The following is a 15,130-nucleotide window of genomic DNA, read 5'->3' as shown; positions in this document are numbered from 1 at the left end:
TAATCTTTTTTTCTTGCTCTTTTAACTCAAGGACTTCCTGGACAGAATCCAAGATGAAAGTGGTCCTCTTTTTAAGTTCCTTGACACTATGCATTGGATTTTTGCCTTAATATGTGTCAAACTTATGATGTTCATAATTTGTCTCCAAAACTATTCCACTTTGTAGTTAAGATGAAGTACAAAATCTGGAATTAAACAGTTTTTATCTGTGAAAACAGTCTAATTTTACAGCTAAATAACTTGAAGGAAAAAAAATGGAAACCCCTTTTAAAGAGACCTTTTTTTCCCCTTTGAAAGATTTCAAATGCTACCACTGATCTCATCTGGAATGAAAAGGCCAAAGCATGAGCTACACAACACAATCATTTCAAACAATCTTCAAACTAGGTCAACAGAGCAATGATCTCCCAAACCAGTTCACCAATGAGAAGCATCCAAAATATAATGAGTAAGTGAGGGGGCGCTGGCTTCCCTTCCCATCAAACTGAAACTTGATCTACTTCACTAGCCAACATTGTCCTAAGTCTTTAAAGCTGGGACCCAAAATCTCTCCAAGTCCAGAATGTCATGATACACAATCACTACTCCACCTCCCTGCTAGTCTTTGTCCTGTAACTCTCAGAGTCCAAGGATCCATCATAAGGTATAATGTACATCCCTACCCCACCCAACCCCATGACATGACCACATCAACACCATTGATCTCTGGGCCCCAAAAACAATAACAATGTTGACCCTGTTGGTCAACATTCATATCAATTATCACGCTGAACTCCAACCCAATGTACATAACAAATCCTATCGGGAGATTTTCACATATACTACTATATATAAGTCATAATTTCTGTCATTCTCTTCATTCATTTATCACAAAGATTTTACTCTTTGAATGAATGGAGGAAAGAGGGTAAGATTAACATTATCCAATACAGTTTTAATTACCTAAGAAAGTTTTTGATTAATTACTAATTAATCACTCCTAAGATGAGAAGATAATAAGGATTAGTGGGCCACTGACCACTTCAAAAAAAAAGTAGGACCCAAATTCCAATCTCTAATGTATCGACCGTTACAAATAGGCCTCAAGATGGATGGTGATGGTGCAGATGAGAGTGCTACACCATAAAAATGGAGTAATAAAAAAAATTAGTATGGTTTTGGACTATTTAACAAGAGAGAGGGGAGGGGCAAGCATTACATAGGGTCTAGAGAGAGAAAGAAAGAGGGAGCACCAAATGGAGAAGTCTGCAGGAGAGAGGACTGCAAGTTCGAATTATTCTTCTTGTGTGTATGATTGCTTTTATAAAATCCCCTCAGTTAGTTCTATTGGACTATTTAACAAAGCCACTCCATCCATCATCCCCAGCCACTTTCCTCTCTCTTACTCGCTATATGTATCTATGCATATATGTATATGTAGGTGCTTTTCAAAGACAGGGTTTTTCCTTTTCTTCTTTCACTTTTATTATTATTTTGTCTTAAAAAAAAAGTCATGGTACGTCCCCGAGGCTGCGCCATCAGTTCAGAACCGAGAACAAAGTAAAAGAGAAGAGAGAGAAAGAGAGGCAAGGCCAAGCCAAGGCGAAAGCCATTTTTTAAAAGTGAAGAGATAGAGAGAGAGAGAGAGGGGCAGGGGGCTCACAAAGGCTTTTACACGTGATAAAGAAAACACCAAAAGCACTTTGCATGCGTGTATAAAGATTCATCATCATCATCATCTCTCTTTCACTTACTCCCTCTCTCTCTCTATGCCTCTCTCTCTCTCTTTTTATTTCCTTCTCTGAATCCTCCACAAAAACCCATCTTTTATCTCCCACTTATGCCTTGTCATTTAAGCTCTCTTCACGTTCTTTGGCTTCAACCCATCTTTTCTAACCTCGTCCTCTCCCTTTCTATTGTTGTTTTTTTGCTTCAAAGTTACTGCTTCATATGTTTTTTCACTTAGTTGGTGAGTTATTTGGATATGTACTACCCCGGTAATCTTTCATGATGGCTTTTGATAGGTTCATTTTATTATTTTTCACCGAAGCATTAAATTTTTGTTTTTGAATATCCATGCGATAGTGATTTCACTGCCCTTTTCAATGTTTATTCTTCTCTTTGTATACATGTTCTTGTTTTTTGTTTTCTTCTAGATGGCTTTTATTCTTTCTAAAAACCAAGTCTCATGGTTTCAAAATATGTTCTTTACATAAAAATAAATAAAATAAATGAACTTTCTTTAAATGCTGTTGCTATGTTTTTATCTGCTTGGGCTTATATTCATTTGTGGTCCGATATTTTTTCTCCTAATGAAGTTTCAGTTTTTGGTAGGGACAAGCTTTGGAGAATGGTTTTGTCTTCTGGGTATATCCATTTTTTGTTTTGGGGTACCATTAAATTATAATTAACTAGTTTTGTTAATGTTTCTGTCTCATGATTTTATGGCCATTGGAGTCACATTAGAGGTTTCTCAAGAAGGTCTGGTTTTGGAGTTGATGTTCAGTTTTGTCTTTGCCTCTTACTATTATCCTTTTTTAAAGTTGCAGAGCTGATTTTAGTTGCAAGCCTGGTTTGGGGTTTTGTGCCTTTGGTTATCTCTCCTTTGCTTGGTCTTTTGAGGCGTTTTTTGTGCAATGTTTTGAAAACAATAAGAACAATAATTGTGTGTTAATTTATTAAATATATGTTTATAAAAGGGTGCTTACAGTTCTAAGTTATCTGTAATTCCATTTTGCTTTTTGACTGGCAATTTTAATTATAGTAGGATGTGGTTTTTGGGAATTAGATGTTGAAACAAAGGTGAAAGGATGGGTTTTATTGTTGCAAAAGAATGGTAAAGCTTGTAATGGCTCAAAAAAGTCTGGACTTTTTACCCAACCCACTTTTACTTTTGCCTTTGCAACTTTGCTGCATTAGCAACATGTATTTTTACTCCTCTGCAGTTTTTGCAAAATTTGGTGTTTTTCACTGACATACATTTTCCTTACTTGTTTCTTGTATTTTCAAGCAGAAAGGGTCATTTAATCCGTGAAGGGGGAGCAAAACAAGTATAAGAATAGAGGAGAAACCAGTGCTTTCTGCGTGTGCCGTTTCGTGAAAACTTTCCCATCTTTTTTAACTCTTCTGGACAAAGCTTTTGTTCTTGTGTTGTGTCATTTTCGGTGCTCAAGTTAAGTAAAACTAAACCAGTATGCCTATTAGGCAAATGAAAGAGAACTCAGAGCAACACCTTGTGATCAAGAATCACTTGCAAAACACTATGAACCCAGTTCAAAGAGCACCTAAAACTGCACAAAATGGCAAAGGTCCACCAGCGGTTCATGAACCACAGAACGCGAAACTACCTCATAACCAAACCTCACCTCCCACAAAGAATAAAGGAAGAAGAAGAGGAAGAGGTGGTAGGAAATCTGACCAAGGAGATGTTTGTATGAGACCAAGCTCAAGGCCTTGCACTGTAGCACATAAGCCACTGAATCCAGCTGCTGGTGATCTTGTGGCTGCATCTTCAAATGGGTCTATGCAGAATGGTCATAATTTGTGCGGAATGGAAATGGGGTTTCCTACTTCTAGCAAGTCTTCGAATTTTGCACCTAGGCCTGGTTATGGTCAAGTTGGGACAAAGTGCATTGTAAAGGCTAACCATTTCTTTGCAGAGTTACCGGACAAGGACTTAAACCAGTATGATGTAAGCTCTTTTCTCGTGTTATGGTTTTTCTTTTTTTTTTTTTCCTGTTTACCTTAAAAATGGTTCATAGTATTATTGCATCAAAACAGAAACGTCTTATGGTAGTATCTTTTTTAAGTTTGTGATTTTTATAATTTGTGTCATGGCAATATTTGGGGGGCCCCTTAATCTGACATTCATCATGTGTATGCTGTTGTGTCTTTTCATTTTTTCTGTTACATTGAAGATGAAATTGAATAAGATTTCTGTTTTCACCATGTCCTTTTCTTTTAATGGCATTTATGGTGATCCAATTTTGTTCTTATTGTTGTTTGCTTTTTTGCAACCTGTTTTCTGTTTCTTTGCAGGTTACAATATCTCCTGAAGTGGCATCAAGAACGGTGAACAGAGCTATTATGGCAGAGCTTGTGAGACTGTACAAAAAATCAGACCTAGGAATGAGATTGCCTGCTTATGATGGCAGAAAGAGTCTGTACACAGCTGGTGAACTTCCTTTTGCATGGAAGGAATTCATCATCAAGCTTGTAGATGAAGAGGATGGCATCAATGGCCCCAAGTGAGTACGAATTGTGTCTTCTTTCTCCTCGTCCACGGACATTTTACTTTCTTCTCTCTTGCAATGTGGGTTTTACTTTCTTGACAACAATTCATGAAAATGAAAAAAGTACGAAGATAAAATTATTTTACCATCTCTCTGTGTGTGTAAGTATCTTGTTTTTTTCATTTACTCAATTGTACACAATATGCATTACTTCTTTCTGTGACTTTACAGAAGAGAAAGAGAATACAAAGTGGTCATAAAGTTTGTTGCACGAGCAAACATGCATCATTTAGGCCAATTTCTAGCTGGTAAGCGTGCTGATGCTCCACAAGAAGCTCTGCAGATTCTTGACATTGTACTACGAGAGCTATCCACGAAGAGGTAAGAGTTTTAAAAGTGTGTGTTTATAGAAAAATGGTTCTGGTTATCAAATATTGTTGTTCTGTGGACCTCACTTTACCTGATTCTGTTAAGGTACTGTCCTATTGGGAGATCCTTCTTTTCACCTGATATTAGAGCACCACAAAGGCTTGGTGATGGTTTGGAGTCATGGTGTGGTTTTTACCAGAGTATTAGGCCTACTCAAATGGGCTTGTCTCTGAATATAGGTATATGACTTATGATAAAATTTGCACAATTACTTGACAGTTAGCTTCAATTGGTGTTTCTCATCTTTAAGTTTTTACCTTTATAATAGATATGGCGTCAGCTGCATTCATCGAGCCTCTCCCTGTAATAGATTTTGTTGCTCAGCTTCTAGGCAAGGATGTATTGTCAAGGCCATCATCCGATTCTGATCGTGTGAAGGTACCTTTTTTCTTTTTACGGCTGCTGCAGCCTGGTTTCATTCTTAGCATTTGATTTAATCATAATTAATTTTGAAATAATTGACAGATTAAGAAGGCACTCAGAGGAGTGAAAGTAGAGGTAACTCATAGAGGGAATGTACGAAGAAAATATCGAGTTTCAGGATTGACTTCTCAGCCTACTAGAGAACTAATGTAAGTTTCAGCGCTTTCCTCTCTTATTTCTGCTTAAATTTCTGTCAAATATGTTTATTGATAAGAATCATGGATAGAGCTTGAACAAGAGTGAAATGAATAAGTTCCTCTGAGCATTTCTATATTTTTGAGGATGTATGAATCTTGATGAGTGTTTATGCTGCCCTTATTACCTATGGTGCTTTGTTCAGGTTTCCTGTTGATGACAACTCAACCATGAAATCTGTTGTTGAGTACTTCCAAGAGATGTATGGCTTCACAATTCAGCACACACATCTACCTTGCCTTAAAGTAGGAAACCAGAGGAAGGCAAACTACTTACCTATGGAGGTCAGAAGATATCGAAAATTTTATCATTGTCACTTAACCCTTTTTTTTTTTGGCGAACTCTCATGAGAAATCTGTATTCTTTGCTCTGCCAGGCTTGCAAAATTGTTGAGGGACAGCGATACACAAAAAGACTGAATGAGAGGCAAATTACTGCTCTCTTGAAAGTCACATGCCAAAGACCCAGAGATCGGGAAAATGACATTTTGCAGGTACGTTTGGTATCCACAATCTTGTATGTGTATCAAAATATCAGATTCAGTGTTTGTGCAAGGCGGGATTTATGGCCTTGGTTTGTTTACAAGGAACCGAAGAAATGAAGGAAACTCTAAAATACATGGCTACTTTCCATCAGCAATTAAGTATTGAAGTGTGACTACTATCTTACCTTGATCCTTCTGATGAGCAATTATCAAAGGCGCTGCAGATTTCCTGCAATATGTAACTTGTGGAACAATTTAAGAAGTTGCTAATCTATTCTATGTCTGCCAAACTTTCCATTTCTACTTCAAAAGTATGTTAATGTGGGGATGAAACTGATGTGATTGCTGGACCGAGACTAAACCTAAAGTTGAAGACTTCTTGAGAAAGGAATCTAAGAAAAGGCAAAGATGCTAGCATCTGATAGAAATTATATTGGTTTGTGATCCTTGAAATCATTTGAGTGTTGATTTGGTTTTTCTAATGGCGGTTTGTCTTTGCTGCATATTGAAAACAAGCAGACAGTTCAACATAATTCTTATGATCAAGACCCTTATGCAAAGGAGTTTGGAATCAAAATCAGTGAAAAACTTGCCTCAGTTGAGGCGCGAATCCTACCTGCCCCTTGGGTAATATATCCTCAAGTTTCTGCGTAATTTGAAAGATTAAAGGATTTTTTATTCATTATTGACAATATCATTGGTTCTTGCAGCTGAAATATCATGAAACTGGAAAAGAAAAGGATTGTCTACCTCAGGTTGGGCAGTGGAATATGATGAACAAGGTGATATGTACTGGCTAGTTTTCTCCTTTTTCCACCCTTCCCTAATTCCCTTTTAAGCAAGGAAAAGAGAAAAATTATAGAAGTAACAGAGAAGTTATTCCAAAATTTTGAAATGTTCGTGAAGATTTCCATATGCCACTTTTTACACTAATCAAGTTTTGCTGATCCGTTGAGGTACAGGGTAGAAGAGTTTAGGTCTTCTATTATGTCTAGTTTAAAACATTATAAACATATGGTGCAAGGTTTCTTGTTTCTTCAGTTCAGTTCTTGTAGAGTGTTCTTTTGGATGGTTCATTAACACTGAAGTCTTGAGGATCTTATAATTTTTCTTTTAGTTAGATGTATTCTTTTTCTAGCTTTTGTTGCTGATGTTTGGGCTTCTTGTTTTTATGTGATCTAGAAAATGATCAACGGGATGACTGTAAACCGATGGGCATGTATTAACTTCTCACGAAGTGTGCAAGAGAGTGTTGCTCGAGGGTTTTGCAATGAACTTGCTCAAATGTGCCAAGTCTCTGGCATGGTAGTTTTCTATATCTTACAATCTTGGACATTTAAGATCAGTCCATTCTAGTTTCTTTTTCCTTATTTTTTTTATATTTCATAATTGAAGTAAAGTATAAGTCATTGCTGTTTTATAGGAATTCAATCCAGAGCCTGTTATTCCAATCTACAGTGCCAGGCCAGAGCAAGTGGAAAAAGCTTTGAAGCATGTTTATCATGCATCCATGAATAAAACCAAAGGAAAAGAACTGGAGCTTCTATTAGCTATATTGCCTGACAACAATGGATCGCTTTATGGTATTCCATGTTATGATGGTTTCCGGTTCTAAATCATAGATATATTGTTTATTCCTCAGTGCTTTTATGTGCTTTTGGTGGCTCCTTAAACCCCACCCTCCTTTGCCTCCAAAAGGAAAGATGGAAAAAAGGAAGAATGATCTTAACATGGAATTGGAGTACTAAGACATATTTCTACTTTTTCAGGTGATCTCAAGCGAATATGTGAAACTGATCTAGGCTTGATATCACAATGCTGTCTCACAAAACATGTCTTCAAGATCAGTAAACAGTACTTGGCTAATGTGGCCCTTAAGATCAATGTTAAGGTTAAATCAGTTCTCCCGGTTAATATACATAATAATTTGTTCCCCAAAATGATTTCAAACTTTTAATCAACATTATGGTAACCATGTTTAACTCTTTTTTATGCAATATATTTGAAAGTCCCAAATAATTGACTCTCCCTCTTTATGTGAGGCAGATGGGTGGCAGAAACACTGTTCTTTTGGATGCTATTAGTTGCAGAATACCATTAGTTAGTGACATACCAACCATAATATTTGGAGCAGATGTCACTCACCCAGAAAATGGAGAAGACTCTAGCCCCTCAATAGCAGCTGTATGGTTCTTTTTCCTAGTTTATTTTCTTTAATATTGCTTTCATCCTTGTGCTAGTAGTTGGACACAGCTTTATGAAATATACTGGTTGTTTAGGTAGTAGCATCACAAGACTGGCCTGAAGTGACAAAATATGCTGGACTAGTTTGTGCTCAAGCTCATAGACAGGAACTCATACAAGACTTGTACAAAACATGGCAGGATCCTGTACGTGGCACAGTTAGTGGTGGCATGATCAGGTATACAGATGCTAGTTCCCCTAGAGCTGTACTGCTCTTTCCCATGAAGTTGTATGTATTTTCATTTCTAATTACAACTTCTTGTGTAGGGATCTTCTTGTATCTTTTAGGAAGGCAACAGGGCAGAAGCCGCTGAGAATCATATTTTACAGGTTTGTGATGCGGGATTTGTTGCTAAATATTTTTAGTATTGTATTCCATTCCTGGATGCCATACCTGCATTGGAATTCAACTTGAGGTAGAAATCTCATTCCCAAAGTTATAAAAGGCCAAGAAGTGTTGTCAAGGTTTTTATGTATTTTATCCAAGCAAAGCTGTTAGCTAGCATGGGACTCATGCATCTGTAAACTCTGGCATGCTTCAGTAGTACATGGGTGCTTGCTTTACCAGTGTTTTGTATTGTGCAAGCCTTGCGTGCACTTAAGTCCTGCATTTAAACTAGTTAGGTGGGTTGGATCCATTGAACATCCATATGTGTGCTTTGTAGACCCTTTTTGCCTCGTACTAATTGGTAAATAATTTGATCAGGGATGGTGTAAGTGAAGGGCAATTTTATCAAGTTCTGCTGTATGAGCTAGACGCAATCAGGAAGGTGAGCATTAATATATTTTCTTTTCTGATTACTGTTATCAATCAGAAACAAATTTGGAGACATTTCTGGTTCTTATTAAGAATTTATTCTAGGCCTGTGCTTCTCTGGAGCCAAACTATCAACCACCGGTGACTTTCATTGTTGTACAAAAGCGACACCACACTCGATTGTTTGCTAATAATCACAGGGACCGAAGCAGCACAGACAAGAGTGGAAACATTTTGCCCGGTAAAAGATTATGCCTCTTTTACAATTTGCTCATTCAGGATTCACAGGCATTGCTCAACTTGAGCATCATTAATTGTTCTAATGATGTTGCATTTTGTTTTTTCAGGCACTGTTGTTGATTCTAAAATCTGTCATCCAACAGAATTTGATTTTTATCTTTGCAGCCATGCTGGTATTCAGGTAGAACATTAATGTTCTTGATCTCTTTTCAGTTACGGGAAGTTGGAGATTCATATATATTGACTTTGATTTTACTGTTGCTTTAAATTTTGTGTTTATATATGTTAACTACGAATGATGATGATATATATATTGACTTCATGTGGGTTAACTAGGGGATGTTTGGAAGAAGTTTCTGAGTAATAAGCTTTGTAAGAAAGAACAAAAAGGTGAAATGTTAAGTAAAATGGATCCATTTTCTTAATTTGATTCTTGAATCACTATACTGTCTGTGTACTCTGAACTCATACATATCCAATCAACAGGTGTGTACTTTGAACTCTGAACTCAGCAAGATCTGTGTCTGAGATCCTCTGCAAAGCTGTAATGCCTGTAGGATTTGAGATTTGAAGAAGGCTAATAGAGTCTTGAAGTTGTGACCTTGACATTGTTGGTGTTCATAGCTTGTTATACTTTTGTCACAAGGATGTAGTTGTGACCTTGACGTTGTTGGTGTTCATAGCTAGTTATACTTTTCTCACAAGGATGCATTAGAAATTTGTTTTTACGTTATGGCATATCATATAAACATGATACTATGCTATAAATTATCATCTCATTCTTCATTGATATAACTTTAGAATTAATTTTATCTTCTTCATTAATATGGCAGGGGACAAGTCGGCCTGCACACTACCATGTTCTTTGGGATGAGAACAATTTTACTGCAGATGGAATACAGTCTCTAACAAACAACCTTTGTTACACATACGCAAGGTGCACACGCTCTGTCTCTGTTGGTAAGTGAGGTTTTTTCATATGTTCTTAGTATCTTTGCAACCGAAGCTACTTTCATTCTCCTGAAAGACAATGAAACCAAGGCTGTTAGGACCCTGAAAATTTCATTTCAGTTCAAATTGCAGATTTCTCTTTTTTAAAGTAAGTGGGAATCTCATATTGAACTTAGAAAACAAGGATGCGGTGAGATTTTTTATTTGGTATACAGAGCCTGGAAATTAAGAAGTTTTTGCTTTCTTTACGTCTAGCCTCTTTATTAAAGCAAGAGTAGAAATATCTTAGTTGTAATGTATTTCATCACACAATCATGAGGGCTTTATAGCCAATTGTTTGATTACTAGCAACTTAATTTGGTGATTTGCGGTTTTGGTTGCAGTTCCTCCTGCATATTATGCTCATTTAGCTGCATTCCGTGCCCGGTTCTACATGGAACCAGAGATGCAAGAGAATGCCTCAACAGGTGGTGGTGCCGGTCACACAAAAAGTACAAGGGCAGCTGGAGAATCCGGGGTGCGGCCATTGCCGGCCCTGAAGGAGAATGTGAAGAGAGTTATGTTCTATTGTTAGAATGGAGAGATGTTGATGGTAATCAAGTGAGGTGGGAGATGCAGCAATCATGAATAGGTTTCCAGTTCTTAATTTTCCTTGTATAGTTGTAAGATTAACGCATGATTGCAAGGTCTTCCAATTTAGGTAGTGATAAAATGTCCAAAACATGGGGAGGCATGACCTTTGCTCTTGGCCCCTGGAGTTCCTGCCCTTCATGGATAGAATGTCAAACTAGGCTATGTAAAGAAATGTTTATTTAGAAGCAATCTAAATTTAGGAAATTTTGGCCAAGACCTATATATGATCACGAAGTTGTCCCCTCTATTTCCTTTCCCCTACTACACAACCTACCTTCTCTCAGATATATGCTGAACCTTTGAAGTATGATTCAACTCTCAGGATATAATTTTATCCAAAGCTGGTGTTAAAACTTTTCGTGCCTTGATTAGAATCTCTAATTTCAGAGCGAACGTCATTCAAAATGCTGGTCATCACTGTGGCATATCTTCGGGAATCAGAAAAGTGGAATATGTCAGTTGTCCAGCGGGGCACTGCCAATAGTCTTCGAGGAGTTGTATTACCTATATAAAATTTTAAGTTATATTAACAGTGCAACTAGGAACTCGGATGCACCCAGATGATTTGGGACCGCAAAATGGGTTACTGACTCACTGTTTGATGTCTAGTCAGTGCAATATTTGGACGGTAGAGATAAAGAGAATCCGATTTTTCTTTTGTGAAAGCTTAGAGGGCTGAGCTGGACCTTGCTGCCATCACCCACTTCCACTCTCACACATGAGAGCACGTGTTTGAGCACACTTCTGCAATGGGCCAAGCTCTTTTTTATGTCAACCAAAGCTTAAACTATGGCTTTAAGCTGGATTTTCATGCTATCATCCTGGACGGGATTTCAGCTGGTAGAACCAGCTGCAAAGGTAGAAGCCCAAGTTTTGAGTGTTTCATGCACCCAAAGAGGCCCAAATTCTGATTGTTTATGTACCAAAAGAAGCCCTGCTGGCTATGGCCAAGGCTAGAGATGAAACTTGATGAAACCGTATCTGGCAATAAGTATAGATTGATATTGTGTTTTAATGTATTAATGATGGATTAATAGGCAGGTCATATTTCTGCTACTGTTTTTAAGTAAGAATGCAATGGTGTTTTTGCACTTTGTTTGGTAGCGAAAAGCTATATATATATATATATATGTAATATAGCTGGAGAAACCCTGTTCTGTATTAGGTTTGAGGGTCTGGAGTTGCCCCCGTGTTTTTGGGTAAGGGATAAATGTATGTTCAGCTCTTTAATCTGATTTGGAGAATAGTGAATTCAGAGCTCTTGGAAGCAGTTAGGCAGGTGATTCTCAATGCTAGTGTTTTGTCCTTTTTTTCTTGGATGAAATTAGTTGTGCATCCTCTGGGCTTTAGCATGACTTTCTGGGTAGCCTGCTCCTCTACGTTTCGATTGCCCAGAGCAGCAGCGGTCTGATTGACGCTTAACATTTCTCCAACATCTTTCGTCAAGGCGAAGTTACTGCTTCCAAGATTGACTTTTACTAGAAACAAAAACACTCTTTTTAAGAATATTGCACTTTTATTTCTTCTTTTCATGTATTTAAATATAAATGCAAACACTAAACACTTATATAACCTACCTAGTTGCTATCAGTCTAGCCAAGAGTTTAAAGGTTCATGATTCAAAATCCTCCTGGATTTTGGTCAATTGTTTAATAATAATAATAATAATAAAAACAAAAGGTCTCTCACTGTCTCGATCTCTCTACATAAATGATAAAACACATTTAGATGGTATTAATGAGATAAAGAAAATAAGTTGAGTAAGAAGACATTTTCTTTTGTACTGTCCCAGTGATGTTTCGAGGACATCAACCCAACTTGGAGTTTTGATTTGTGTCTTCACTTCCCTGCAAGGGAAATTAAGCGATGCTTATATTTATTCATCATTCATTGAAGTTCATTTGGAACCAACTCCACATGCAATAATTAGGTACTTTGTCGCTCAATTTTAATCTAACTTGCTGTATCCATGTACCCAAAATGGAAAAAACATTCAAGGAGCACATATATAGTACAGTTTTTGCATATGGAAAAAATGATTCCTCATGTCCAACAAACAGAACAGATTCACCCCATACAATGACTACATGACAGAATTTTGCACTTTCACTTGACAAAAGAAAGTTCTGTCAACATAATTGATATAAGAACATGGACATGCATGTGCATGAGATGTTACATGAAAGTAGCAAGCACTGAAAGAAAGTACTCCTCAACATTGTAAGCAATAACATCACAATCACATCAAATTAAAATTAGTAGCTTCTCTTACGAATCCAACCTCTGAGGTTTTTGTTTTCACTTTGATGTAATTTTTTCTTCTCTCTTTTAGGTGTACATGCATTGTTTACTGCAGCAACTCGTAAGTAAGAGCGTGACAATCAAAGAAAAGGATTTGCACTTCTGTTCAATCCTTATGTTGCCCCAAGGGAAACCATCCTTGCTTTTCCTCCTGAGATCCAAACAGACCCTAGGTAAAAGCATCAGTTCAATTTCTCACATATAGCTGTCATAGCTAAAGACCTTAAAAGAGAAGTTAAGATCTGATAAACTGTGAGGAGCAAAAATTATGTATTAGGGAGATAACGTAAAAGCATTCAGGGTGAAGGAAACTGAATTACCTAGCTACTACAACAGCTAGCCCGGGCCCCCCACCTAGATACACAGGCAGCCCACTTCTTTAGAGAATGAATTACTTGACCCATCTTTGATCCCCTTAAAGAAGACAGTAACTAAAATGATGCCAAAGATCTAGCTTTATGGAGACTAATTCCCAAGAGCATCTTCAAATGGAATGTAAGGAGTACTTGTCAATGAATCCTCACTTAGTCTTTCTTCATGCATGATAGCGGACATATGGAAAAACTCTGGAAAGAGTAGGAGAAATCAAAACTAGTAACATATCTGACTACTTTGGTACTTATGGAAAAATGAGAGCTGCATGGAATCTTGTCTACATAAAGCTTACCACCAAAACAGAAGGGCCAAAGTCCAGCAAGAAAAGATAGAAGGAAAGAAAGCAACCCTCAGGGAGAGAGAGAGAGAGAGAGAAGAGACAACATTTTCTCATGAAAACTGAAAGGAGCTTCACATGATATTGATCATAGCCTCATAGTTTTTAGAATAAACATCAGCAGTTCTTAATCAAACTCTCCTGTATTAAGGTTTAAAAAAAATTCACAGGGTTTTTAGCAGATCAATTTAGACAGAAAGTGCAGCCGAAACATGACTATTTGCATTATGTTTATAAGCTGAAATGAGAGAATAAATTGTAATTTAGAGAGATACGTTTCATTTTCTCTACCGTTAAATAAACTAAGCACTTCAAAATTGATCTTCTGTTTGTTTCATGGCAAGCATTGGCGACAGGTTTCATTTTTGTGCTCCCAAGAAAATGTTCTTATCTTGATTATTTAGACTTTGAAGGTGTACAAGTTGCACTAAGATCAAGAAGCAAAAAGTGTCTCACAAGGATAGTACATTCATGCTTCTGTTACACCAGACATAAGCAGCTATAAGCCGTAAAAGATAAGATATGTAGTGGAATATTAGCTAGATTCACAAGTTAAGTTAAAATTTCTTCACACAAAACAAGTTTTCTTGATGTTGCTATATAGTCATCTATCATATTCCCTATATCTCAAAAATTCTCCACTCCTGTTGCATCAAGACTTCAATGACACATGTTCAGCAAACTTCAGAAAAAAAACATGCTGCTGAGTTCCTATATCATCTTTCTCTGTGTTGGACATAATGTGATGAACTTGTAAAAGAACAGAAAGATGTACTCTCTCTGTCTCTCTTTAATTCACCCCTCTTCTTTTCTTCCTTCTCACTCATGATTTACAAAATCCTGGGAGTTGAATAAGCTAGATCCAAAGCAGCTAAATATCATTTAATGAACTAAAGATAAAGCTCATGGAATTCGTTCAAGAATACAAGAGATGGAAATGCAGTTTCAGTCACAACTTTCAAACCTTCACAGGGCATGTGAATTAAGGTCACTTCTCTCTCTCCGGTTTTGTAATCCTGCTGTAGTTGGATTATGAAAGAAACCCCACTTCAAAAACAAGCCCTAGCTACATCATATGGCAGATTAAATTCCAAATCAGTAGCAAAGCGAAGAATCTGGGAGTCCTAAAACAAATATATAAAAGCATGTTCATCAAAACCTTGAAAGTTCAATAGAATCATAACGAAATTGAGCTACAACCATATATATGTCATGAGAAACCCTAAACAAAGAGCATATTATACAGAGGAAATAACCAATAGATACACTGATATCAAAATCCATTAAAGGGGAACTGTACGGTAGTTTAAGGACAATACCCGAGGCTCAATCACCAAAGCAGTAGCAAGGGATCTTGATATCATCAAAACTGCACCGAGACACAAAAATTCCTGACACATACAACATTAGCAAACCTGAAAACTGTTAGCATTTTCCGGTGTAAAAGTTTCACATGACATGGTGAAAGAAGGAAGAAAAAATCTATACACTAGCATATATACGAAGCAAAAGTATTCAAGTGAATATATCGATAGATGAAGGAAATTAAC

At 37.0% G+C, this 15,130-nt stretch overlaps 1 protein-coding gene across 6 annotated transcripts; it reads left to right on the top strand.

The window, feature by feature from the left end:
• Positions 1 to 1,708: 1,708 nt before the first annotated feature.
• Positions 1,709 to 10,920, top strand: AGO10 (Stabilizer of iron transporter SufD / Polynucleotidyl transferase). Of its 6 annotated transcripts, none has more exons than XM_021434542.2 (22): positions 1,709 to 1,948; positions 2,993 to 3,670; positions 4,018 to 4,226; positions 4,443 to 4,592; positions 4,686 to 4,819; positions 4,909 to 5,018; positions 5,106 to 5,212; positions 5,404 to 5,542; positions 5,635 to 5,751; positions 6,262 to 6,369; positions 6,453 to 6,524; positions 6,925 to 7,047; positions 7,166 to 7,325; positions 7,512 to 7,633; positions 7,789 to 7,926; positions 8,022 to 8,164; positions 8,254 to 8,316; positions 8,693 to 8,756; positions 8,849 to 8,984; positions 9,091 to 9,164; positions 9,817 to 9,943; positions 10,318 to 10,920. In XM_021434542.2, exons 2-22 carry the CDS (start codon positions 3,173 to 3,175, stop codon positions 10,506 to 10,508), a joined length of 2,985 nt encoding a protein of 994 aa, XP_021290217.1. In that variant the 5' UTR covers positions 1,709 to 1,948; positions 2,993 to 3,172; the 3' UTR covers positions 10,509 to 10,920. The 6 variants fall into 6 exon arrangements, with proteins under 6 accessions (XP_021290217.1, XP_021290219.1, XP_021290220.1 ...); XM_021434544.2 differs by having other exon boundaries at positions 2,990 to 3,670; XM_021434545.2 differs by having other exon boundaries at positions 1,709 to 1,976.
• The last annotated feature ends 4,210 nt before the right edge of the window (positions 10,921 to 15,130 follow it).

This window comes from Theobroma umbraticum, unplaced genomic scaffold, assembly GCF_002168275.2.
Source record: "Theobroma umbraticum cultivar Fairchild unplaced genomic scaffold, ASM216827v3 scaffold_130.0, whole genome shotgun sequence".
Classification (NCBI taxonomy): Eukaryota; Viridiplantae; Streptophyta; class Magnoliopsida; order Malvales; family Malvaceae; genus Theobroma; species Theobroma umbraticum.
The sequence above is the reverse complement of the archived record's forward strand: the minus strand, read 5'-3'. Positions and strand labels throughout refer to the sequence as shown.

Excerpts from the sequence above, each read along its gene's own strand:
- AGO10 (XM_021434542.2), top strand. The coding sequence starts at position 3,173 with ATGCCTATTAGGCAAATGAAAGAGAACTCAGAGCAACACCTTGTGATC. Across the intron at positions 5,752-6,261 it reads GGGAAAATGACATTTTGCAG|ACAGTTCAACATAATTCTTA; the intron begins GTACGTTTGGTA and ends GAAAACAAGCAG. Across the intron at positions 6,370-6,452 it reads GAATCCTACCTGCCCCTTGG|CTGAAATATCATGAAACTGG; the intron begins GTAATATATCCT and ends TGGTTCTTGCAG.